The 27,906-nt window shown below is 39.2% G+C and overlaps 2 protein-coding genes across 12 annotated transcripts in view; both read right to left on the bottom strand.

Moving 5' to 3' along the window:
* MTMR10 (myotubularin related protein 10) overlaps nt 1-20,263 on the bottom strand; it is a 45,668-nt gene extending 25,405 nt beyond the window's left edge. The window contains exons 1-2 of one of the 2 annotated variants that reach the window (XM_026855691.1): nt 17,979-20,263; nt 12,309-12,371 (exon numbers count right to left, since the gene is read on the bottom strand). In XM_026855691.1, coding sequence (XP_026711492.1) covers nt 12,309-12,371; nt 17,979-18,030 — 115 coding nt within the window. In that variant the 5' untranslated portion in view covers nt 18,031-20,263. Of the gene's footprint in view, nt 1-5,916; nt 5,983-12,308; nt 12,372-17,978 lie in introns of those variants that run through there. The other variant, XM_026855690.1, reaches the window with a different exon arrangement.
* A 115-nt stretch (nt 20,264-20,378) lies between these two features.
* TRPM1 (transient receptor potential cation channel subfamily M member 1) overlaps nt 20,379-27,906 on the bottom strand; it is a 109,750-nt gene continuing 102,222 nt past the window's right edge. For all 10 annotated transcript variants that reach the window (XM_026855686.1, XM_026855678.1, XM_026855680.1 and 7 more), the window contains 2 exons: nt 25,815-25,947; nt 20,379-23,928 (listed from right to left, as the gene is read on the bottom strand). In XM_026855686.1, coding sequence (XP_026711487.1) covers nt 22,659-23,928; nt 25,815-25,947 — 1,403 coding nt within the window. In that variant the 3' untranslated portion in view covers nt 20,379-22,658. The remainder of the gene's footprint in view (nt 23,929-25,814; nt 25,948-27,906) is intronic.

The raw sequence follows: 27,906 nt of genomic DNA, 5'->3' as shown, positions 1-27,906 counted from the left end.
AGTCTACATCTAGTTTTGCATTTATAAACAGATTTTCAGGTGATTTCATAAAAGAAAAACCAGAAAACACACACTAAACACTCTTCACTATTTTCAAGTTTCTACTGTGGGCATCTAATGAAAGAGATCAATCATTTTCTTTTGCAAAACAGAAAACCCAATTGAATTTTTAAAAAAAAGCTAATTCATCTGGGATAAACTGTGAAATTAAAAAAAAAAAAAAAAAAAGCATAGAAGTAAATGAGACTGAGGACCATTTAAAAAGAAAAAGTAAATAAATCAATACATAATGTTACTTTTTAGTTCCACAACAGAGGTTTCCGAAAGCTAAATAGTAATTTCATTCTTACTTCAGGAAATTAACTTGGTCATTTATTTTACTCCTGTATAAGACTTTTGCTTCTGTCATCAGATCAACCACCTCCTGCTACCACTGTCTATTTAAATAGTGTGGAAGTGTGTTCAAGAAAAGAGTGATTTTTATACTATCTGTATGTTTTTGTTTCAAAAAGACTAAGGACTAAAGATTGCTAAAGTCTAGTTTGCTTGTTAACAGGTTGGGCATATTTAGTGTCCCAGCTGCCTATAATGTTATCTCAGTGTCCTGTGCTTTGCAAGAAAGAGTCCGTTCTTTGGGTGACTATAAGCAGTAATCAGTTATCTTTATGTCCAGTAAGTATGGATATAGCTTTGAGTAAATTTCCCATCTGTCTCCTGATCTAGAAAAGGTATTTCCCTCGGGTAGTTATCACTGCACCCAAGTAACCATAACTTCAAAGAACTGTCTTTAGCATTCCAAATGCTTGAGCAGAAACGTACCTTTTGCTAGTCCAGTCTCTGCACATAGTCCTCATCCTAAATTCTTTAGCCAAGCTGCCCTACTAGCTCTCTTGCCCCCAATGTAATTAGGCATCAGCCTGGAGGTCACTAAGAGCAGCAGCAAACTGAGTCCCTGTGCTTAGTTCAGTTGTGATAAACAGCTACAAAAATTTCTTGGACTAACTCTGTAGCCTTGAACTGGCAGAATTATGCTGGGTATTCTGGGGCCGTTTGAAGATGTAAGGGGAAGTTTCACTGACCTGTGGTTATCACATACACACATAATCTATGTCAGAAGTGGCAAGAGCTGTGAAGATACTCTATAGACAGATGTGCTGGAGCTTTAAAGTCTTTTCCCAAACACTACTAAACCGTGGTTAAATGATGTTCTGAATTCAAAAAAAAAAAAAAAAAAAAAAAAAAAAAAAAGTTGCAGCACAAACAGTTAAAGATGTTAAGTCCACAGCAATTGAAATAACTGTCTTGTAATGGAGTACATGAGAATTACAAGACCTACTTCTGTTAAGCACTAGTGAAAATGTTTCAATACTTTTAGTAGAGTCCAGCCTGAAACTTCTTAATGTCCTGCATTTTTTTTCTAATAAGCTATTTACTTAAAATAACTGCAAAAACCCAAACTGTATATTAAAGCAATTCCTTCTCATGGTTGGTGTTAATCTTCAACAGTCATATTCCGCCTGTGAAGTTTCCCCTCTCCACAAAGTCAGTTGTTCTAAATAGTTTTTATTCTTACCTCTCTCAGTAGCCCCAGTATACCACTGCATTTCTAATAAAAAGGTACAGAGCCAAATGCACCATGAAATGAAGCACAACTTCCATAGGTGGTTTTTTTCCATATAACATTCTCTTATCTGTTATCAATACAGTATTTTTTAGTTGATACACAGGAGAAACTCTTGCTAAAAGCACAAATTACTATTATCAAACTATTTCATTCCTTCATGTCTTTGATGCTACAAAACATTAGAGAAATAAGAGATCTATGCAAACTTACTCAATTTGAATCTACTACAGTTCAAAACATGCCAGCTACATCACTCTCTTTACCAAAGCCAGGCTTTTTTACTTCCCTCCTCCATTCCTCATAATTGTGTAGCTACACTGCAACATGTTAACACTAACCCGATTTAACTGCAACTTCATTTGTTCTCATTTCATCCTACACACTTTCTGGATTTTTTGGTCTAGTCTCTTCTTTGCACTCAAGTTTACAGGCCCAACATAGAACTGACAGCTTTGAACCTCAGTATTGTAGTATGGTGAGACAAAGTGCATGCATACAGATTTCAGCTGAAGGGTTTAAACACTTAGAACAGGCATGAGAAAATTTAATAGATGCAGTTCTCAAAAGCCTCCAGAAACGGAACATTTTTTTTAAGTGCAGGTTTGGAATTCTATAGTGACCCACCTTTTATCCCTCATTTGGACATCTATAACGAGTAATATAAAAAGCTGCAAACCTTCCAAATTTAACTCAAGTTTAGGAAAGGAGATAAACAACGTAAGCTGTTCCTGTTGGTCTTGCACAATGAACCCTTCTTGTAGTTGAGTAGGTGATTTTTCTATACTAGTGTCAACAACAGAGCTATTCAGAGATATTACACTGCACATTTTTACAATGTAGCTGCTGCTTTTTTCCAGTAAACAGTCACAAGCTGTTCCAGACACGGAACAGCAGTCAACACTTCCATGTGACTCCAACAGTCAAAAGAATGATCTCAGGAGACAAGAGTAGTTTGTTTAAACTCTGACAGGAAACCAGAAAAAAAAATACAGGTTGCCACCCTTATATATAAAGCCTAATCATGTTTAATAAAAATATTTCTATTCTGCACACATAAATCACCAAAAATAACACAAGAGACCGAAGGATCTATCTAGCTAATACCCCTTCCACTTAACACACGCTTTCAAAAACTGTTCAACTTCAGAAAAATCCTGCTGGATCTCCCAAAAGCACATGCAATTTAATCTTTTCATATTTTGGATGTTAAGAGAATTCACAGTATATTTCTAATTCACCATAATGCATAGCCCACTACAATGCAAATAAAATTCAGAAAGCAGAGCATGAATGAATCAGACAACAAAACCATGACTAAAAATGCAGAACAAGTGATCAACAGGTATTACAGCTCCTGTACAACTGCACCAATTTTGTCTCCCCAGCTTGCAGTCATACTACGTAAGTCTGTTTAGGCATCATGGCAATTTATTTCTGCAAAATTTGAAAGTGCAATCCCCAATCAGTAACATCCTAAAATAAAAGGTGTTCTGCACCATTTTGCCTAATACTGAACACTATTTTTGTTACTTGTGGTGTCATGCCCCACTGGATCAAATTTAATTTTTTGTCTGTTTAGCTGGTGAAGGTAGTAATTTGTAACTTACTATCAGGAGCTCTGGATCTAACAACCTCCATACATGTAAATCACATAGAATGTCTAAAAATTTTTCTTAGCTTTTTTGTGTAATTTGTGCCAGTTTTATCACTATTTGTTATCAATAACAGGGCAATCAGACAATAAGTTAATTGATAGATCTAAAAAACCTAAGCAATAACTTCTAGAATTAGCACTGCATTAATACTTGTAGTTGAAAATGTATTTTCTCTTAGAGTCAAGGGTCTGGATTCTTGGTTAGCAGTAGGAGATGCATAAATAATCCTCCTTCACCTATATAGCCAGTTCTCATGTTTGCTATTTTAAGATTCTGCGTTAGCTTTTAATTCAAGAAATATGCCAACAAAGAAGACAACCTCAAGTAATTCCCAGGTTTTCAGTTGCTCACTCAAGCAGTTGTCAAACCCTTCCACCCAAAAGAGTTTCCAGCACAAGTTTTACTGCCCACAAATACAGAAACAATAGAGCAGAACAGTGTACCTTAAAACCCTGGTTTTCAGAGAAGAACTTTGAATAGCATCTAGGACCACAACCTTACCAGTGTACAAGGTGAAACTGAACAGCATTCAACAAATCTAACAATACTGACTGAATTCAAAAATGCTGCACAATGAAATAAAGTAATTGAGCAGTTTACAAGGTGACAAGTTCATGCTGTATCATATACATATTGATGCACAGAGAGACAACACACAGGCACGTTCATACATACATACATACAAATAACATTTCTAGCACATTAAGAACCTGATACTTGCTACAGGCAACAAATGGCTGAAATCAGACTCCATAAATGAATAATGCAAATCCTACAGGCTCAAGAAGTTTGCAGGTACCCTACATATTGCCAAGGGAACTTTTTCAATGCTGTACTAGAAGCTTAAAAATAGGTTTATTAGTATAAACATTCTTTAATGAACATTGAAGTTCTAAATCAAGATCTGAGTATGTTTAGTGTACATTCAAAGTCTAATAGACATAAGGACAACAGAGGGTATTAAGTACTTTAGGCAGTCATATAATTCCTACTAAACTCATAAAAACTTAGCACCTGAATACACTTAGGAAACTAAACCTCTGTTCCTCATTTATAATGTTGATGGTGATTATACCCAATTAAGACAACAGAAAGCCAGCTTGTTTATGTGAAAGATAGTCTAAAAAGTTCACAGTAGGAAAGCTAAAGTTAATTCAAGTAGCCATTTAAGCATTAAAAATGCACATTAATAAGTTCGCTTGTATTTAGAAAGATCTAAAACCGTTCCAAAATTACTAGCAAATAATTAACTTTTGTAAATTTCCGAGTACGAATTTCCAAGAAAAACTTAATAAGCAACAAATCTAGAATATCTTCACCAATTTAGCTGCCTTTTCTTAACTGTTCTCTTGTAGAGCATACCAAAATTGCATGAGTTTATTAGTATGCACCAAGCATTTAGATGTAAATGCCTCTAATCCACTTTCAAATGAATCTTCTGTTTGGTGTGCTCAGCCACTTCCAAATTTAAGAAAAAAGTATTTGTAAGCTCATGAAATAATTGTCTTTTATATATTTTCTGATTTTATGAGCTCTTACAATGTATTTAAGGATTTAAGGTACGTGAAGACAAAAAAGATGCACAATATTGTAGATATCACCCATCCTTCCCCCTCTCCCCCCATTTTCCAATACTTTCACAATTAGTTAAAAAATAGGCTACATTTAATTTTATGTACATCTGCAGAAGGAAAAAAATAAATCAAAGTAAAAATGTTGTTATAAAAGGATAGCTCAATCCTGTGATTACTGTAGAATAGAAAATTATCTGGATATATTGTATTTGCATTAATTTTTAATAGGATAACCTGGGATTTCTGTCAAATCCTGACTCACCACTGCTTGGAAAGTGGTGTGTTTTAAACGCACAGTACCGTAAGAGCTTGCTTTGCCAAACTGATTAGTATATGATATTTTAAAAACAGTTTTTCTAATATTGTACAGTTTCTCTAGTGTGCTAACAGAACGAGAAAAAGAGCCTGACAAGAGCTTAGCTAGATTTTAGAAACGCTCAGTAAGGAAAGAAGGAGTAAAAAAAAGTAAAGACTTCTTAGTAAAAGTTTTCAAAGAACAACTAGTCTTCTCTCATGCACAAGATTGTAATTGGTATTTGTCCAATAATGGCTAATTTTCGTGAACCCTGCAAAAGAAAGTGACCACAGGAGGGATTAGAAAAGACAACTGCTTTTCTGAACAAGGATGGGATGCTCCACAAAAACTTCCCCCCACGCCCTAGAAACGCAGCGAAGGACACAAGAACATAGAGCAACCAACAGGAGTTCACGGGGCAAGAAGGGAACACCCATCATGAGCAAGGCTCTCATTACCAACTAGATCCAGAACAAAATACTGCAGTAGATTAAAAACCTGATCATGCCTAGAATTGCTGTAATCCAGCAATTTGTATTACCCCTAAAATTGAAACAGTTTCATATTCAATATGCATTCACACCATTTTCACTGCCATTTGTGAGACTTTTTTAGTCACATCAAAGAATTGATTCAGTTGAAAAGTAATTCTAACCATGTATTTTAATTCCTTTATTGTCAATCCTGACTTCACCCGAATTAGTCCTCTGATCTGGCTCGTTCCTTGGTTGCACAAGTCAGCACCAAGTAGCTAATAGGAACACATACCTGTGATGAGAAAAATGGAGTAATAAACAGCTCCTCTTGGCATCAGCATCTATTTTTAGGCCAAATTAAAATAACTATCACCAAACCCTCCCCCAAATGTTTCAGCAATGATTTGGGCAGAGTTCTGTAACATGAACAATAGACAAGCCAGTGAGGAGGGAGAGTGTTTTGCATATTTTTAGTCTGGCTATATAAACTACAGATTCCCAAAGCCTGACTTTGCCTAAACAATATAATTAGTAACAATTTGAGAGGAGGGTGGTTTTCAGCCTGTTATTTTATATCTACGTCACCAACACAACTTACAGATGCTGTTTTAAACTTGTAATATATTACTGGGTCTAGCTTAAATTACTCAGGTTTGGCTTAATAAGTAAATCGATACAGAAACACACGTTCCTTCAAAATTAGTTTGCTGAAGACTTACTTCACTGGAAGTAAATAAAATTGCCACGAGACAAAAAAACAGTAGTTTGATCAGCTGACAATTCAGAATCTACACTTAACATTTTTATCCCTTTTCTGGACTTTAATGACTTGTTGCATTATCTATATGTGGGACAGAGCAGAAACCAATTATTTGGAACTGTTTTGCAGACTGCACATGCACAAACATTTAAATACTTCATTTTAAAGCATGTTCATCCTTCTGTCTTTAAAGAATTATTTCCATATTGCCCTACAGCTAATCTGCTGCAAATAGGAAAGTATTTCTATAGAAATTTACAAATACTTTAAATATATTACTGGTCAGAAACTTGAAGAAATGCACTCTGTGTATTCAGAACAGAGAAGGCAGCACAAACTGTCTCCATCCAGTAAAATCCACTTCTAAGACTGTATCTGGAATTAGATTCTACATGCAGACTGTCTTGGTAGTACTTATATCATTCCAATCCTTAAAAAAAGCAAAACCAAAAACAAAACAAGCAGTTAACTGAACCCAAAGCATGCCTGAAAATTTACTTCGAGTCAAACAAACAAAAAAGCTATAATAGAAAACAGTATTTACTATATACTTACTGTAAGTGATGTTTCATTTATTCTAAATATAAGTCAAAGTTTGCAGAAAGCTGCTGTTTCAGATTTCAAATCTAGAATTTGAAGCTTATGATTTAAATGAAACTTTCAGAAATATTCTTGGTGTAGAAAAAAAAATTCTACTTCAGAAAAGCTTTAGGGGACTGTATTACTTTCCAAATTGCCATTCTGATTTTCTAGTATGGCCATTCTGGAATGTTGAAAATAATTTCATGATCCTGTATGACAATGAAAACAAGTTGAAATTAAAAAGCTGTTTTACTTACTTGTCTAATATCACACATCAACTTTAAGAAGAAACTTTTACAGTAACATTTCAATTTCAAATTACAAACTTGACACAGGGAAAAACCCCTAACCTTGCAATATGACGTCTTAATCAGCTGCGCAATGAGTAAGAGAGCCTTGGCTAGCACACACTGGAAACGAGAATCAACAACTGAATATGCTTTGGAAACAATCTGAAACTGACTGCACACAAGTTTTATTCAGTTCTTATCAGCATTGATAGGCTATCACTACTCACCATCAAGAGATGAACACCCTTAACAGATCAAGTAATACCTACTCGAGTATCAACAACTCATTCCAGAAATACACATGGAAAAAGGTACTGACAGCAACAGCATTATTACTTGTACCAAGCAGTTAGACAATCCCAGTTCCCCCTTGGAAAACCCTTTGCTGTAAAACCAAAATGATTTCTAATACACAAGAAAGGCAGACCTAACAAAATCTCTGGGGTTATGCATTAACCTCACTAACTTTGTCCCTATTTCTTACCCCTCCTCCCCAGTCACAGTGCTGGCATCATGCACACGCACTGCAACACCATGACCTCTGTTCTCCAGCTCTGGGACACCACAAACCAAATGAAAATGTCAAGAAAGAGGTGCAGGGGTTCAAAGCAGTCAGGAGCGAACATACCTGGAGTACTAACGCACAAGGGTGCCTCACCAAAAAGTGTATTTTCCTTCTCCTATCACAAGATGTGTTGCAGCTGCTCTGGAACACATGACTTAATGTACTAAGGATTTTCAGAAAGCAGGAAAAAAAAAAAACAAAAAACACACCAGAAAAAGAGGTGGGAGCTAACTTGCAAGAGAATCAGACACTTCTGAAAGATTAAAACCTTCCACGATAAAGTCTTAAAAACCTCCCATAATTCAACTTCTACAGTTGCTTGCCTATCTAAGGGCACCTGTACACAAAAAAGCAAACTAAACCCAAAAAGTGGATGGTAAAGCCAGTGGCAAAAATCTTGAACATGATATGTAATCCATGTCAACAAAAACACAGAGCAACTGGAAAAAAACTCCCTTCTCAGGACCAAGACAACTAAGCTAGAGGGGAAAAAAAACAGGAGATACATAACACAAGTCTGAAAATCAAAAAATCACATGGAAGAACATGATGGTTGCGTGTAATACAAGAAGTAGGATTTATTCAAAGAAACTAGATGGTGGTAAATTCAGATAAAAGGTAGTTTGTAACAGCATATAATTAAATTTCTGAATTTCATATCAGATGGAGCTGTGGGTGATAGAAGTTGACATGGCTAGAGAAAGCAATTGGATAAATGCATGTAAGAAAAATCCAGCAAGAAGTATTAAATATGATAGCACTGTCTCTATGATGCTCTGTAACTCCTCACTTGGATCTCCCATTATGACAGTGTAAGAGAAAAGGCCCCTGCCACAGACTGAAGGAAGCGGGGAGGGCGGAACAGGCAGCTGGGAGCAAAGCTTGTCCTGGTTTTTCTTCTTCCTACATGGCCACTGGCAGCAGGAGGTGACATCTGACTCAGCCCAACTGTACTTACGACCTGTTCAGAAACCCACCACAGGTGTGATCACACTGACGTTGACTTTTACACTCTCACCATGAAACATGGTGCAGACACAAGAGGCTATGAATTAACAACATTGCAACAGCAGCTCACCACTAATCCTTTAACTTGCCTAAATGGGAGCAAGGTTTTAAAATACTATTCTAATTCAGTTCTATAATTTTACTGGATAAACTTTTAAAACCAAAACCAGCTAAACCATTTCTAGCTGTTTTGTAAAAATGTACAGGTAACAACTACTAATTTAATCTACTAGCAAACTAGTTTACTGACCAACACTTCAAAATAATTACTACAAGTGGGGATTAAGTATGAGAAAAGGATTGTTCCTTCTGAATCAGATGTTCCGTTAGTTATGTAATCTACTGCAGAACGGTACCTTTTCACCTCCTCCTGCCTAAACCACAGTGCAGCACTGCTTAAAGTACAGACACTGGCCTGGCTCCTTATCCACCCATGGTACTGCACCTCTCTGCACACTGCTTTGCCATTCAATTAATGAAAACATGCACTACACTACATTCCAGTTACGGTGTACAATTTTCTTGAATGCTTAAGTTGACATCTCAAAAATGCTACAGATGCTATTGTGGAAAGTAGACTATGATTGATTACCAGAACAAAACACACCTTAAAGTTTAACAACTTTAACTTCATTCTCCCCCAAAGTACACAAGGTAATTTCCAACTAGCCAGGCAAGGCACTTTAACAGACTGACTGGCAGACTACCTGCTATTTCTCTATTTTTCCTCTTTGACATGCTTATAAAACAAGCTATGTAAACAAAGGGAAAAAAAAAAGTGAAACTGTTACATAGGCCAACTCTTCAACTAACTGCAAACCCCCTTGATCAGATACTACACTAGCAGAACAGAACCACATAAAGAAAAAGAAAGCACTTTTATAACGCCATCTTCTTAAACCTGATTCGTGTTTTGGAATGTAATTATACCAAATTCTAGAAAATTCTGTGCTTTTTCCCTACTGCAGTATCAGCATTGCCACTTACAACCAAGGTTTTTATTTGCTTTAAATGATATTTGTTGCTTTTCCTAATACACCACCCTCCTCAGGGCATACAGTTCCATGAGAATACATGCTTTTGTTCCAGAAGCTGAGGAGATGAGTCTCTATTCCTCTGGGCACCAGAGGAAACTTTAAAAACAAACTCCACAGGTTAAAAGTTTATTCCAATGTAAATTCTAATTTAAAAAAAAAAATAAACAAAACCCTACTCATTTTGCAACCTGACTCATATTATTTCCACGTCTGGAACTACCTCTCCTGACCTTCACTGCACAGAAATACAAGTTAGACAATAAAGTATTTCACTACTTTGGAATTTCAGTTTTTAGTAAACTACTCCTCAAAGTGACTATGTTTAGGAATCAAAAGCTTAATACAACTATTCGCAGTTTTCAAGGATTATTAAAGCCAGTAACTGCTTGTGCTAATATAACTTAATTCCAAAAGAACTCCTTGAAAACTCCAGCAATTAAAGAAGCATAATAAACATTCAGCCACTCAGATTTAACTCTGTTCCTGTGAGCAAAAGCAGTTTCAGACAACTATTAAGGATATTAGAAATACAATACTCAAACTGTACGTGCAAGGGAGTACAAGTCAGCCTTAATATAATTAAAAGAGTTGGAATTTGGCCAGAAACTTAGGTTATGACAAATCCAAAGCCAGCCTATCCAACAGTACAATGTGTACTTGTTTATACACTTTTCTACTGCACCATTTGATGGCAGAAACAAAAAAAATGTGTTTAGCTCCACGTTTAACTTTAAACAGGAAGAGTTTCATTTAAGTCATTTTAAATAAGTCACTTCTAAACTCCCCCCCACCCTCATACAGACTGATGCTCACAAAAAGGAAAATATTTTGTCAGAGCTACTCTGTGGCTGTACAAAACAGGGAATCTTATATAAAATAATTCAAAATAACACCTTAGAATGACATGGAAGTGGAAAATTTAATTCTGTGGTCAGTCACGCTTTTTTAATCTGCTTCTATATAACCTGGGGCAATTTACTGCAAATGTCACAAAAGCCACCAAATGCTGATTTCAAAGATAGTGCAAACAAGGGAAATGATGCAAACGTGGGATAAATATAAGTCAGTTGAGAAACAAACCCAGTCAGCACTATTTTGTGTACTTCAGTTTCACAAATAATGAACGAACCACACTGCAAAAAGCTACTGCACAGAAGTTGTTTTCTATATCTGCTCATGCACATGTCCCACAGTAAAGGCAAGATGTGTTACATTTTGAGAAAACCAATCTCATACTGCCTTGCATTTTCTGTGGAATGTCTCAGAGAAGAACATGCAGTCACTTCCCTGTGAGTCAAAGACCTTGGATGAGTATCAACTGCAACATAACCAATGAGATGCCAAGTGGTAAGCAGAAATTTTGCAAGCATAAAAATATCACTGTATTTCAAACACAGAGCAATCTTAGCAATGTATTTTAAGGTATTTATGCCTCAAGCAGAATCTGTATTATTTTGTTTCATGAAGAGTGTCAGTTTTATGTCTTACCAACTTAGACAACATGTTAGCCATAGCTTCCTAAGTTAGCACATATGTAAATTCAGATTTGTTAACATATGATCTGAATGCTAAGAAAAAAATGCAGTATATCATTGTTTTAAATTCAAAAATACCCTTAGAAACAGAAAGCTAAATTTATTACTGTGATGTACAGTTTGCAGTCCAAGTAATCTTGAGAATAGTAGATTGCTCCTTTGGTATCTGAAAAAGGCTTTTAGAAATCCTCATTGATCCAAGTGTCATTTACCAAAGATTATTTGTTACTTAAAACACAGAATTCATGAATATACTACATTTTTATAAATATGTAATTACGAACAATAATAAAAACATTGCTTTTCTCATCCACAAGCTGAAAAGGTTATTCTGCATAGGTTTAAAGACACTTACAAATTCCAAAATTATATAACAGCTGCATATTCAGTAAGAGAAAATGAATAAAGATGGCCTAGCTAGATTACCTACTGGAAATTCTATTAATATTTTCCTTTATTTTAAAGGAAGACTACAACACATGCTACAGGAGTGGGTTCTGCACACAGGTAAAGGTCTGACTACCTCACAAAAATATAATTATTAATAGTCTTCCGAAAGGTGTCATAAATGTTACAAAACTCACAATGGTTTCATTTCAATGAAACTCACAATAAAACCAAGACACTATTCCACACATACTAAAGCATCACATAGGCAAAATTGCCTATGTATTTATTTATTGTTTCACGCAGGTTAGAACAGTTTTCTACAGACACAAATATCAATAGATTTTCCTACTTAGAAGTTATATTCCCTCAAGGAGCATGCAAAGATTAAAATATACCAAAATCAATAATCACAGTAAAACAGGGAAAACTAAGTACATTTACCAATTTTATTATAACAAACAAAAAGTTTAAATATATCCTTGTTGAGGTATCTGTCAAATTCCTGATTTATGCCTACCTGGCAAAAGTACTGGTTCCAGTTTTTTAATCCTTGGTTCTGAAGCTATGTGGTCTTCAGCCTGAAGAAAAAAAAAAAAAAAAAAAAGGAATTTACTTAAGAATCAGAACTTTACAGTCAGACACAAGCCAGACCTATTCAGGCAAAGGAGAAAGTTCTCCGTTTAAAATAAAAAGCTGATCTTAAAGAGCTAGGATCCAATCATAGCAATCATTTTCTGTAAAAATTTTAATGGGTTCGTGTACATTTAGCTTTATACCACAAGAATACTACAGCATTTAAAGTGCTAATGTTTAACTAATTGGGCAACCTAGGTTATAAAAGGTCCCAGGATGAACAAAAAACAATTTGTCTTGACATTCCATAAAGGCTCAAGTCCTACAACAAGCTTTATACAGATATGGACACTCAAGTTTGCACAAAGCTCTCTATCAACTTTTAACATGCATGGCCTTGACATAGGAAATACTTCCAAAAAACCATGGCCTAGAACACATACGTGCCTACTTCCATTTTTATTCCAACATTAGAACAATACTTCTATAAGAAGACTGGAACCTTCAGTGAAACAACCTTAATGTTCCTATGCTGACAGTGATACCACCATTTCCAAAGACTAGGCACATCTAGAACTATGCTGCATCAACATTTCATTGCTACCAAGAAACTGTGAAAAAGCAAAAAGGAGTCAACATGTCAAACACGTTGCTAGAAGAGGTCCTGCCTTGTCTAAAAGAAATCAAAACCACATTCCGTCAAGTGCACACCCAGACCACACAAAAATTCCTGGTAGCTCTACTAGATATACTGGGTCCTATACGGACAATATATGGTATACGAGTATATAGACTTGATTTTCTTATTTACAACACCAGCCAAGTTTTAAACATGAAACGATGGCTACACTGAGAGTTTAATTATTTGCATAACAGGCAAGCACCAGCTGCTTTCTCGTCAAAGGATTCCACACAAGCACCAGTAACAGGGATCCCAAGCCCGCACAAAGAAGAAAGCGAGCCCAAACACCTGAAGCATTAATCGTAACTTTCCAAAGTAATCTCACATCGGCCGGTTTTCACCAACACAAGGCTTTATTTTGAGAAAAGTTCCGCTCCCCGACCAAAGTTTGGGCCTGTCACCAGCATGTGCTCACTTCACGTTCGTGCGCGGCTTCAGAGCCCCGGAGGCTGCACCTCAGCCCCTAGCACAGCTTTTGTTCCCCTCCGCGACGGAGGATTTCCAGGGGCCCCTGGGAAGAGCCCCCCGGGACGCGCAGGTGCTGCTCCACTACCCCGTGGGGCCGGTGACCTCGAGGCGAGCCGGGGAGAAGTTCCTGTCTCTTATACACCAGCCGTGGAATGTATGTGACCTACGGGTGAAGCCTCCCGGCTGCTGCCGCACAGGTTCCCTCTTGCTCGTGGCCGGAGCTGTGCCGACTGCTGGAGGTGGATGCAGATCTAACATCTATGTAATTCCCTTTCCTTAAGCTTTCCAGAGACTCACGGATGGCTCACTTGAGCTTCTCTAGAACATGGAAATAACACAGTTACACACCTAAGCTGCCAAAATTGAACACTGCTCTCTCTTTTGATAAGTAGGAAACTGAGCAACCACACACATGTTTAGTGGCCCTTGGCACCCTTAACAGTCCATGTTGCAGGTGTTTACATGAGCACAGACTGCAATGGACTTGGTCTCTGCAGTGGAAATACCTCCTACAATAGCAACAGTTTGGATAGACATGTGATTTAATCGAGAGCCCCAGAGTGGGACCACGTGGGACCATCAGCTGTGAGACCTAAGGAAGGGGGAGAGTCTGGACCATCACCATAGTGATGGTTCCAGCTATGAGCCAAACATAGTTCACTGCAGAGCCTGTGGTTTAGGGACAAGACTTGAAGGCCAGGACCTGCCAAATTAACTGCTGGTATTTGGGCACTGCAGCCTCAACTTATTAAAAAGCATACTGTAATTTTTCTGTAACAGCTCACATGCAAGATAACATCAGTAAAGGCCTGCCACAGCATAGTAGTGTTGTAATACACCATGACATAAAGAACTAGAAGACTCCAGAAAAAACGACACATTTTTAGACACAAAATGACACATGCAGCACCCAGCACCAGCCACAGGGTCAAGGTGATCCCTTACTATAATTAACAGGAAGCTCATTACATTGCATTATAGCCACTGGGATTTTTTGGTGAAGTCAGAGGGTGAATATTCAATGAAAGAACTGACTTTTGGGCACAATCTGGATTCCCCAACTTTGATGAGATGCCCCACTGGTGCCAGCCAGGAGGTTTGATTGAACAGGGGGGAAGGAAACAACCCACTGGCATCTGCCTAGGTTGAAGAAAGAAGTATGTGTGCATGCATTTAAAGCTGTTCAACACCAAGCACATGGCAAGCACTTCCATAACAATACACTACTCCTGGACTTGCAGGTGGAGAAGATAAAAACAATCCCACTGTATAGGTTTTTTTTAAAACAAGTGCATCTGCTTGCACAAAGGTCCCATCTTGTTTGGTGTTGGCAGACAGTTCCCTTCACTTTATCCTGTATTTTCACATAAAAGATTTTTATTTTATGCTGTAAATATCATTAAGTGGCATTATTCAGCTCGGCACGGTCTCAGGCTCAGCCCCTGTCCATTTTAGAGAGTGCACTGTGCTGCAGAAGTTGCTGGTTGTGTTACACTAAGTGCCTGATAGTGCTGTGAGAGCAAGCCACAGCTCCTCTCCTGCTTATGACGGACGCCTTTCACAAGTTAAATCTCTTGGATGTTTGATAAGTGAGAAATACTGTGGGACTTGCCCTCATCTTTATTCCTCTTTTAAGTTTTGTGTTCATATTCACAACATTGTTGAAAGAAAAATCAGAAAATGGGGAAAAGCAAGTGAGGGGGCAGGGAAGGCAGAAACTGCCCAAATAAGGTAGGCTTGAATTGTCCATAACAAATTTGCCAGTCATATTAAAAATGACAATTACATATACTACATCAGAATTACATGAGTGTTTCTGCATCAGCACAGAGCCTTCTGAGGAGTGGCTGTGAATGCAATTTTACTGTTGAAGGAATGAGCATAGGATAGCACAAATTTCCATTAAGGACTGCACTGACACATTTAAATTGCAGTGCTGTTCTGAAAAGGAGCAGACAAAATCAAAACTAAGCTCTCAGTAAACATAAGATCATAAGATTTGCAAGGATTGTTGTTGAACCTAGTCACAAGTTGCCACTGGAAGAGTTTAATGCTGGTAGGAGGAGAAAGGTGATTTGGTAGAAGTGAGTTTTTTGGAGGAGCAAGTTAATCTGTCACAACTTGCAGTAGGCTACAAGCAGGCAGTGCAGACAGGCCGAGCAGGACAGGCAAGTAGTGCAGGGTAGGCAGGCAGGGCAGGGCAGGCAAGGCAAGAGGGCAGGTATGGCAGGTCAGGCTAGGTAGGTATGCAGGATGGAGGTGGGGGTGAAGGGGGCAGGCAGGGAAATCCTCTGGATCCTCTGACTCCTTTTGGGCAACTCACTCAATTGCTTGCCATCTCCAGCCATCCTGGCTTGCCTCACTTGCTTTTCTCAAACAGTTCTACTAAACAGGAGGGTTCTGAGAATGCCTTTGTTCTACGGGAACAGTCTTGAAAGAATGGTGGGAAGCCAGCTATGCAACAAAGCCAATTGAACTGAAAAGACTGCAGATGTCTATTCACATTAATTTGAAAAATGTATTTTTTCACTCAGCGCAGTTATTCTTCTTGCTTCAACCTTGTTATTTGGTGATATCTCCTGTTTGCTAGGATAACCAGGACCCTTACACTTGTCCACTATCATGGTCCTCCCAGAACCAGCTTGGCTTGCTCTCATGGTGGTATCACACCCCACATGCTGTGTGGCAGATCCTTGGGGCTTCTTTTTACATAACAGTGCAAATTGTTTGTAACAGTGAAGATAATTATCTGCTTGGCTATGGCTATGGTGCATAACCTGCTGTATTTACTGATTAGATTAGGTATCTTCCTAAAGGTTCTGGTACAACCTCACAAGACAGCTCTGTGGTTGGGGAAGTATCTTGGCTTGTGCAATGCATGAGGGCTGGGGTTAAATCAGAAGAGATTTTCATAATGTTCCCTTTTGATCTGTCAGCAGATTAGAGAATGGCTTTCATTAGACATGTTCAAGAACAGGTTAGACCACCATCTGCCACTGATGCTATCGACATTGCTGAACTTGCCTTAGTGTAGATGATCTCTTCCAGGCCTGTATTTCTATGGCAACTTAGGCGTTTTCATATCTTTCTGAAGAATGGTTCAATTATTGTTTGAACTCTAAGGCACAAAGACATACGTCTTGTCTGATTTCACAGCTGAGCTATGTGCCCAGAGCTACAGCAAGTATGTGGCGAGTCTGCAAAGTCAGGGATTCACTAATGAGAGTCTTATTTTTCACTGAAAGTGTTATGGTTTATTCCTTTACCTGGACACCTCCCTACTTGTGCACCCAATAGTTTGCACACCCAGGTTGCCTCAGCCTGCAGTCAGAAGTGTGGGACTTTTGCTGGGAACTTGTGAGAAAACCAGCCCAACAGGTCTCTATTATCTCTTATAAAAGAAAAACATTATGCCTTAAATTTATTAAGCAGCTAAAAAAAAATTTTTGAGAGTCCTTGATGAAGATTGAAGATCCTTGGTTGGATGGTCACACTCAGAGAGTTGTGGTCAGTGGCTCAATGTCCAAGTGGAGAGCAGTGACAAGTGGCGTCCTCAGGGGTTGCTGTTCGGACCGGCGCTGTTTAACATCTTTTCTGGGGACACGGACAGTGGGATCGAGGCACCCTCAGCAAGTTCAACAACGACACCGAGCTGTGTGGTGTGGTCACACGCTGGAGGGAAGGGATGTGCCATCCAGAGGGACCTGGACAGGCTGGAGAGGTGGGACTGTACAAACCTCCTGAAGGTCAACAAGGCCAAGTGCAAGGCCCATGGGTTGGGGCAATCCCAATCACAAATACAGGCTGGGCAAGGAGTGGATTGAGAGCAGCCCCAAGGAGAAGGACTTGGGGGTATCAGTCGATGGAAAACAGACTATGAGCCAGCAAAGTGCGCTCACAGCCCAGAAAGCCAACGGTAACCTGGGCTGCATCAAGAGCAGTGTGGCCAGCAGGTACAGGGAGGGGATTCTCCTCCTCTGCTCTGCTCTTGTGAGACCCCACCTGCACTGCTGTGACCAACCCTGGGGCCCTCAACATCTTAAGGACACGGACCTGCTCAAGTGGGTCCAGAGGAGGCCACGAAGATGATCAGGGGCTGGAGCACCTCCCCTGTGAGGACAGGCTGAGAGAGTTGGGGGGTTCAGCTGGAGAAGAGAAGGCTCCAGGGAGACCTTAGAGCGGCCTCCCAGTGCTGAAAGGGGCTACAGGAAAGGGGGGAGGGACTCTTGATCAGGGGGTGTAGGGATAGGATAGTAACTGTTTTAAACTGAGGGAGGGTAGATTTACATGTAAGGAAGAAACTGCAGTTTCATAGGAGTTTTAATGTGTCAAAAAAAGAGGAGGCAGATGGAATTATGCAGCTCCTTTTTCATTAACACCAAGCGAAAGGTGGATAGAGGCACTTAAATATTTTGGCTGAACAACTGCAAAAAAGAATTTAAAGTCTATTATCAAGACAATCCTTACATCCATTGTAAAGATACAGGGCATCAACCATAAAACACCACTTTGCCATATCAATTTTTGTTTCTGCAGATAAAGCTGAAGTTGAAAAAAGCAAAAGAAGGTTGCGGTTTTAAGGCAATCTGTAGTTTTTGTCTCACTTCTCCCATGGCTTGTGATTTGTCAGCCTGCATCTCAAACTACTGCTGCGTACTGTTTTTTTGACTACACCAACCACCTTGGACCCTGGCACCAGTTGAATTGGGCATTAAATGGCCGTATCAACCAGATCTTTACATCTGTCTTACCTTTCTGTTTGATGCTGGATCCCAGTGAGGGATCAAAATCTGCAATTATGCTGAAATATTCAGCTCTGGTGACTACTGCACACAGTAGAGCATTTATCTGCCGTGGCTGTAATGAGAGGAAAACACTTCTAGGGCTAATGTAGTCTCGTAGCCCATTAAATAGAGTACTATCACTGCTAGTGACAGGCCACAGGCTTTATGCTGATTTTGTAAGGCCTCAGGACTGAGGCTTATCAGGATTGTTTTGTCTGAATTTGCCTTAACCTGCCTCAAGCTGTTCTGTTGTTTGTTTAGTTGTGAAAGCTAGGAAATTCAGGTGTAATTGTACGATTTGAAGGCAAATAAAGAAAAACATGATGTAAAGTTGGCAGCAAACATAAAAATGCTCCTAAGCAGACAAAAAATGAGGAAAACGAAACCACCATCAACATCATGCTCATCCTAGAGAATGACCTGGGATGCTGACAGCTGGCATTTCCTCACTATTCGCATTTTAGCCACTGACTGTTAGACGGACAGCATCAGTGCAAGTGTGAACATAACATTAAAAAAAAAAAGGTGGATAGTAGGAAATGTGCATATATTGTTTTTTTTCTTGTAGTAGCATAGCAGTAGTCTGTTTTCTCCTCTTGACTCTCCTCTCTTGTAACTAGATCTAGACTAATAATAATTAACTGTTAAAATTTGTTACACTAACAATACATACATACAATAAATTTACATACAAGGTGTGTCTCCTTTTTGCTCATAACAAGTTTTTGAGTGTAACAGTAGTTCAACTGGAAGTGACCAGTCAGACATGACAGTGGTGCAGAAGTGATATGCTGGCAACGACACTACTAGGTGGGACCCCAGCAACGTGTCCAAGTGTTGCTGTCACTCTGAAAACTCACCTCCTCTACTGCAAATGCTGGGCAGCAAACTGGTTTTATATCAGTGGGTTAACTAGTGAGAACACCCATAACAGGGCACAATCCTGTGGATCTTGCAGATCTAATGAAATAATCCTGTTGACATCCTTGGTCATGTGCCTTTCTCATGTTCCTGTTTTCTGGCAAGGCTTTGCAGATACTTCTGTTCTCTTAATTTTTATTTAGAAGGACAGATACACGTTTTGCCAAAGATAATAGTCAAGCCCAGAACCTAGGAATGTATGTGGAGAAACCATAGTTGGAAAGTTTCGATGGCTAATTTAATTCATTCCTAAATAATATGGAAAATGGACTTCCTTGGTTCTCAGGTATTGAAATCCACATCTAAATGGAAACAGTGACTCTACAATAGGAGAGGCTTGCAAGAGCAAAGTCAGGGTAGTTCCAGAATGATGCAATGTAAAAAGGGGTCATTCGTGGAATCAGCTGGTATAGTTAAGAACCTGCCTATATGAATATTACAGTTAGTCACTGTGTTTAAAACATTTGCCTTGAGGGAGAAAGAAATGTCTATATTGCAAGATACTGTAAGGTGAACAAACTTAAATTACCTCAGTGTAATGTCTCCATGTAGACATAGCCTTAGAGCACACACTCTTTAGGCTTGACCTGGTTCAGTATAGGTCAAGCACATAATAAAAAATGGTAGGGGAATTCACACTGACACTGCTGTGAAGTCACCCCATACTTAGCAGTAAGAGGGATGCATCTTCCTGAAAAGCAGTATTAAACATGCCTCTTCAGAAATGCAAATTCTGTGCTTGCATCCTTTCAGTCCGTATTCAAGAAAGCATGCAGGCAGACAAGTAAATGTGTTGATTGTTATTCAGTTTAGTGTGCTCCAAATCCACTGTTGGTCTTCTATGCACATACAGAGCCATATGTAAATCTTATTAAAATGGCTGTATGTCCAAAATAGCTCTGCCAAAGTCAGTGTAGTTACTTCACATTTAATGGCAGAGAGGTTATCATTTCAGTTCATGCTATGCAAAAGCACAGAAAACATCCAAGCCTTATGAAGTCATCACTGTATAGAGAACTCTATGGAAAATTACTGGCAAATGTTAAAAAAGAAACATTGCTTAGAAAATGTTCAGCCGATGCACCGCCTAAGAAGAAACAGATAAGTGAAGTGTTTCAATAAATTATAGTGAAAAATTTGTTATACTGAATTAATTTCACATCTTTTTCATGTGTTTCTTTATAAACATTTTTACACAAAGTAAATAAATACAAAGGTAAAATGTTTTTGTTTGAATTCTACATGCTATCTGATAAATTTTTAATGTAAATGCTAAAAAAAATAACTGGTGAAACAGAGCATGATTTCACACACATTTTATAAAGACAATGTACCAAGAGGTATGCAACATACTGTATTCCATTCCACAATGCATACTGCTTGTTTAGCAAAGTGATGAAAACCTGCATCCCTTTGTGTCTGTTAATTAATCAGTTTCTGGTGACTGCAGGCAAACAATAAAAAGGCATTGGCAAGTTGGAGGCTATTTTAACCACACATACAAAATAGCTATGTAGTTGCATAGAATGGTAACACAGAAGTAAACATGGAAGTGAAACAATTTCAAATGTCATTCTGTTTTTACAAAGTGTCAAGTTCCCTAAAGTTGAATAAAAGAGAAGCCCACGTGAAAAGCAAAATGTCAACGCTGGTCTGACAACAGTGAAAGCAGTAAACCTGCTAATAAGACCAGGATAGCAAAAATCTGTAGTAAATCATGACTTAGCTTTCAGAAATGTCTATGCACGACCACGACCATTCAGTACAGTAACAGCACTTCAAAGTGTAAGTATGGAGTATGAAAATATCATACAAACAATGAAAAGCTGATGCCATCAATGCATTTGTAGTATCTTCCATCAATCTCTGCACTGCAGAATGCTGTAAGCAGCATTATCAAGGGGGATACTGAGAGCTACATACTGGAGCTGATGGGGGGGGAAGAAAAGGAACTCTGTCTTTTCAAAATAATATATGAATAAGTCCTGACAGTTAATGAGTTAAGCATAAACTTTCAACCAGTGTTCTGTGAACAGTAACATGACTTGAACTTTCTTGTCTGTTCAATTGTATGCATTCATCCCCTGCAAAGAGAGGTTATTTGGGAAAACAAAACTCCCAGAAGGTAAAAGAGAAGAATGAGGCAGATAATATCACACTATTATGAAGAAAACTATCCAAACCTAGTACTTAGAATGCCACTGCTGAGACAAGTGTGCTGGGAAGATGTAACTATAGATGTGAATTTCCAGTCTTAGTCATCCAGAGCTAGAAAACACTTTCACTGTAGAGACTTTTTTTCCCTTTGACATTTGTTTTTGAAATTTACTCAGGAAAACATATGGAATTTCTGTTCTCATCTGGAAAATTTATTTTTTGTTTAGACTAATTCCTAAAAGCTGTTCCTTGTTCCTCATATGTCATCATAATGAAATTCCAAAATGAAACATGGAATTTGTTACAGTAGATTTGCTTCAAACACAAACTGGCTACATTTTGATCTCACCCAGTCAGAAGACCTTTCCTGTTTTATTTTCCCTTACAGACATTTAAAAAAAGCCAGATTTTTGCTCTACATGGACCTCTATTGTAATCCCCATTTATACAAAACACTAATGCAGATCTTGGATTCATATTATTAAAATCTCTGTATACTTAATATACTTAAAATCTCCCTAAACATTTTGAAACAATGATCATTGCTTCTCAACGGTGTAAGGCTGTCAGCATGCTTTGGGGTGGGGACAGATATGATCCTGAAAGCAAGATTATGCCACTAACGTTCAAGGACAGGTCAAGAATATGTCTACACATGGCTTTCTGGGTCAGGTTTCTCCAAACACATCTGTGTTTTGCCACTCAGACCTATTTTATTGGATGAAAACTGCTATGTTGTGCCTTTCTGAAAGGAGATAAGAAGCATGCATGAAATCAGGAGTAAAAGAGGGGACTGCGTATTTTTTCTTTGCCTCCAACAATTTGATCCAAAAAACACAATGGCCACAAATAAACCAGCTGCATAAGTAAGGATAAAAACTAAGGCTGGTTAAAAATTTGTTCCATTTAAGAAGTTTTGTGATAAAAAAGAAGAAAACCATTTTCTAAATTATTGCGTGATAATCCCATCCCTATTTTATAAAGAGCTTGTCAGTAAATGAGCTTATGAGGAAGGTCAAAATGGAACAAAGAAAGATTTATACTGTTGGCATCTGTGGACTGTGCCTATTTTTTATCTGCCCCTGAGAGAACATCTTCCTTTCACCTGACCCAGCAAGCATTCGCTTAAGAACAGAACATATATCTATTAAGTTTAAAATTAAAAGAAAGAAATATATACAAAATCCTTCTTTACAAATTAATTTTAAAATCCATAATTTGTTCAATTAGTCATGCTGCTTTCCTGACTGTTGATAAAACAGGAGCCGAGCCATTAGCCACTTCAACATTCAGTTTCTGTGGATGCATTTTCTTGCCTAGCTTTCTGTTCTTCTGTTGCACTGCCAAATGCTACCACTAAATTAGTTACACTGCTGGCATGTCCTGGTCTATTTAATTTGTCCTTTACAGACTTGGCTTTCCGAGAATGGCTGTGCAAACTCTTTGAGCGTACTGATGGGAACCCAGAAGTCCTTTCTGGCTTTACTGATAGGAAATTCTCTTTCTCAGCCTTGACAGTGGCAGGCATAGAGGTGTAAGAGGCACTCATACCTGCTTCATCAACATCGCTGTCATCATCTGTGTCCATCTGTAACTGCTTCTGCTCTGCTTCCCTTTCTGCTTCAGAGATAAAACCAGGGTATTCTGGAGGACGTTCTTGAGAAAGTTGCTGCTCAACTTCATATTTCCACTCTGTGGCCCACTGTTCAATTGTAGAAGGGCACACCTGATCCATGATGGTACTATACTCTGTGGTCCAGTTGTTAACTCCTCCAACCAGCTTCCCACCCTGTGCAAATATAAAGCTCCTAGACTTCATCATAGTGGTTTGACAAGCACTGAATGTTTCAGGAGGAAAATAGCGCATTGCTTTAGATTTGTCCAAGGGATAAGAGATGGTTGCTTCTAACTTGGTACGTTCTACTTTTAATTGAGTGTTCTGAAAAGCTGATCTTGGTACTGACTGTCTGTTTGTAACAGCATCCCTCTGCTTTATACTTCGAGGAAGCACTCCATCACTCTTGAAAATCCCCTGGTTTTCATCCCCAAAACCACCCGAACCAGAATGGGGTCTGGAAACATCCTGTGCAATTTCTAATGTAGATTTACTGTAATCTGCTGTACTAGCACTAGATGTATAATGGAGACTGGTGTGGTGTTCTGGAACCAGCATCCTTGGGTCTGCTCCATCTTCTTTGGTACCAAGAGAATGGGCTTTTTTACGCAGTCCTATGGCTGGTGACATAGGAGCGGTACTGTCATCATAAGTTAACTCATCGCCTCCAACGTGGTATCTGTACATGCTGTAGCCATCAGAGCTGCTAACACTGCTCTGCCTTAGGAGATATGCAGCATCACACTCAGATGAAGCCCGTGAACGTGGATATGTCAGCTCAGATTTGTCAATACCTGCCAGCTTCTCAAGAGCATTTACCATTCGACCAGATATTTCTTCCAGTTGAGAGAGTCGAAGGTCGACTGTTTGAAGAGAAGCTTTCATAAAATGTTCTCTTTCATTCACTTCCTCTAGCCTCATAGACATATTTTCAACTCTGTTGGGTATAAAAGAGGAAGCATAGAACAGAAGCTGTGGAATGGTGCAGTAATCCATTATAGACACCCAGCCACCCATTTCTTTGTAAGGCAGAATTTTGTGCTATCTATCATGCATCGTTCTTTTTTCCTACGTGTAGCATCAAAAGCATGTGCATTTCTTGTAATCTGTGCTTTCCATATACCATTTGCCCTTATTTACATTCCAGGAGAGTACAAGCATTGCAGTCCTCGGGGACAGCCTACTATTAACATTTCTGAGTGTGCCACCCACTTCATGTTCAGTTGTCCTCTTTCACTGCAAAGCATCAATTAATTATATGAAAAATACTTTCTAATCACATGCTTACAGGATGACTTAAAATAACATCAAGGCATATTATCAAACAGGTTTTACAGCTGCATGAGAAAGAACATACACTGGTGTGTATGGGATTACTTCAGCTCTTGAAATAGCTTTCAATTGTGTATCAGCTGAAGGGAGGGGAATTATTGTCCAGTTCAATTAAAATAATACTTTTTCCCATTTTCTTTTATCATTTATATCATAATGGAAGTGGTGGTAACAGAAGAATGCATATAAAACTAATGCATTAGAATGTGACTTCGAGATCATACACTAGTAAATCAACTGTGGAAATTAAATTAACATTCTTTTGCTCTCAAACACAAAAGATGACGAAGCATCTGGAGCAAGAAGCCATGAGAAATAAGCAAATCTGCTTTGTGGCCATAGACTATAGTGAATCAGTGAGGCTTACCAGCCCTGCTTTATTCTCTGCCACAATACCTAGGATTTTGACAAATTGCCATGGATAAATAGTGTGATAGAAACTACTCAAATATATGTAGCATACTTCATTTACTCCTCCTTTCTTAAACTTCACATATAATAATGTAAGATGTTCAGGGCCTCCCTTCAAGAGAAAAATGTTTATCCATTAAAGAATTATATACCTCACAAAGCTACTTCATAAGAAATGTTAAAAGGAAGATGATAGATAGATAGATAGATAGATAGATAGATAGATAGATAGATAGATAGATAGATAGATAGATAGATATGGAGTAGTTCATTATCAGAATACTGTGAGGTAGATTAAAGGCAAAAGAGTGTTTAAAATGTGTATCATTTTCATTACAGGGAGAGTTTTTCGTCATTTCAAGGAAGTGACAAAAGACTCCATCCTTTGACTTACTACTAACAGAATAGGCAGAGCCTTTGGGAACAGTCCTGCCAAGTGACCCGATAAAAAAAGTGCTGCTGCCCTTATCACTGTGTGCTCACACAGCAATATACAAACATTACCTAGTCCTCAGAATAGCTTAATGATTTACACATGAATATTCACTGTCTTTTAAATGGAGAAGTTCATACTGAAAAGCTAAGTGTCCTGTTCAAAGCTTCCAAGAGCATCTGTGGCAGAGATTAAAATTCAGCAGATGTGAGTGCAGGACCCTAGTGTAAACGATTGGTCCATGGGAAGAATCCTCAGTTCTTTTGTCATTAGCCTCCAAAATGTTTCTTATGGTTGGATTTGCTGCTGGAAACAAGTAGTAATTTTCTCAAACAGATAAAAAGCCTAACTGTGATCTTCAGATGGGACAGAGGGAAAAAAATTCACCATGAACAGAAGTGTTCTTATACCAAAGCTACCTAAACCAGCAGCCTTAGTGACATACCAGCAGGAAAACCAAAACCCTTGCTCTTGTGAGAGAAGCACCTGCATAGATACTCGGGATTCAGATCAGTTTCTGAATCGGTGGTGGTTTTCTTCAAGATCTAAATCTTTTGTTCTTTAACTCAACTTTGGTTATAATGAAGACGCAAAAAAGCAATTACTGTTCCAGATAAGTGGTATGGCTTTTTTCTTATAATAGGTACCTTTCAGAGGTAACTCTGATGCGTTCATCATTAGATGAGTGCTGCTCATCTTCTTTTTCCTGGAAGTATTCTTCTACACACTGCTCTTCAAACTCATAGAGTTTTTTTAGCTCTTCATCATTCAGAAATAACTCTGTGCAAAACAGAAGACCAAAATATGAGTATTCTGTTTCTAAAGTTCTAGCAGTCAATTTAAATCAAATTTAGAGATTATTATGGACGTATGGATACCGCAGATTCTACTCCTGCATTAAATGAACAGATGATATTGTAAATAGGGAATGAGCACTTAGACAAAGATGGTCACAGCCCTGAAGGCCAATGTAATGCATTATCATAGAATTGTAGAATGGTTTGTGTTGGAAGGGACCTTAATGACCATCCAGTCCCACCCCCCTGCCCCGGGCAGGTAGACCAAGTTGCCCAAAGCCCTGTCCAACCTGGCCTTGGAACCCTTCCAGGGAGGGGGCAGCCACAGCTTCTCTGGGCAACCTGTGCCAATGTCTCACCACCCTCACAGGGAAGAATTTCTTCCTTAGATCTAATCTGAACCTCCCCTCTTTCAGTTTAAAACTGTTCCCTTGTCCTACCCCTACACCCCCTGATCAAGAGTCCCTCCCCCCTTTCCTGCAGCCCCTTTCAGCCCTGGGAGGCCGCTCTAAGGTCTCCCTGGAGCCTTCCCTTCTCCAGCTGAACCCCCCCAACTCTCTCAGCCTGTCCTCACAGGGGAGCTGCTCCAGCCCCTGATCATCTTCATGCCCTCCTCAGGACCCACTCGAGCAGGTCTGTGTCCTTCTGATGTTGGGGGCCCCAGAGCTGGACCCAGCACTGCAGGTGGGGTCTCATGAGAGTGGAGAAGAGGGGGAGAATCCCCTCCCTGTACCTGCTGGCCACTTCTGGACTGCGAGCACACACTGCTGGCTCACAGTCTGTTTTCCATCGACTGATACCCCCAAGTCCTTCTCCTTGGAGCTGCTCTCAATCCACTCCTTGCCCAGCCTGTATTTGTGCTTGGGATTGCTCCAACCCATGGGCAGGACCTTGCACTTGGCCTTGTTGACCTTCAGGAGGTTTGTACAGTCCCACCTCTCCAGCCTGTCCAGGTCCCTCTGGATGGCACATCCCTTCCCTCCAGCATGTAACCCCACCACACAGCTCGGTGTCATTGTTGAACTTGGTGAGGGTGCCTCGATCCCACTGTCCATGTCCCCAGAAAAGATGTTAAACAGCGCCGGTCCGAACACCAACCCCTGAGGAGGGGCACCTGTCACTGCTCTCCACTTGGACATTGAGCCATTGACCACAACTCTTTGAGTGTGACCATCCAGCCAGTTCCTTATCCACTGAGTGCTTCAAGGATGTCATGCAGGACAGTGATCATCTGCTTTTATGACCATCCACTGTTTTCTCAATGCCCTCTGCACTTTTTAAAAGCAGTGCTACATGTTGAACAATCTCACTAGATTTTACAGGAAAAAGACTAAGGCATGCTCTGCCAGTTTGTTCCTTCATTAAATATTGTTCTTAAAAGGATGCCAGTTATAGGCAACAGAAAATCTAATACAACAGATTGCTTCCCAGACATTCTTTGGATAAGAGCTTCAAAAATTTATAATCATGTAAGGAAAATCCAAGCTCTTGGGAACAGTTAATCCTTTATTTGAATTTGTCTCTTTGTATTTGGAGGGAGTGTTACATTTACTTCAGAATCACAGAATCATCAAGATTGGAAAAGATCCTGAAGATCATCCAGTCCAACCATGAACCTCACACTGACAGTTCCCAACTACACCATGTCCCTCAGTGCTAAGTCGACCCGACTCTTAAACCCCTCCAGGGATAGGGACTCCACCACCTCCCTGGGCAGCCCATTCCAACACCCAATAACCCCTTCTGGAAAGAAATGATTCCTAATATCCAGTCTAAACCTTCCCTGGCACAACTTGAGGCCATTCCCTCTTGTCCTATCGCTTGTTACTTGGTTAAAGAGACTCATCCCCCCTCTCTGCACCCTCCTTTCAGGGAGCTGTAGAGGGTGATGAGGTTTCCCCTCAGCCTCCTGTTCTCCAGACTAAACCCAGTTCCCTCAGCC

The sequence above is a fragment of the Athene cunicularia genome, assembly GCF_003259725.1.
Source record: "Athene cunicularia isolate RWA chromosome 10 unlocalized genomic scaffold, athCun1 chr10_part1, whole genome shotgun sequence".
Classification (NCBI taxonomy): domain Eukaryota; kingdom Metazoa; phylum Chordata; class Aves; order Strigiformes; family Strigidae; genus Athene; species Athene cunicularia.
The sequence above is the reverse complement of the archived record's forward strand: the minus strand, read 5'-3'. Positions and strand labels throughout refer to the sequence as shown.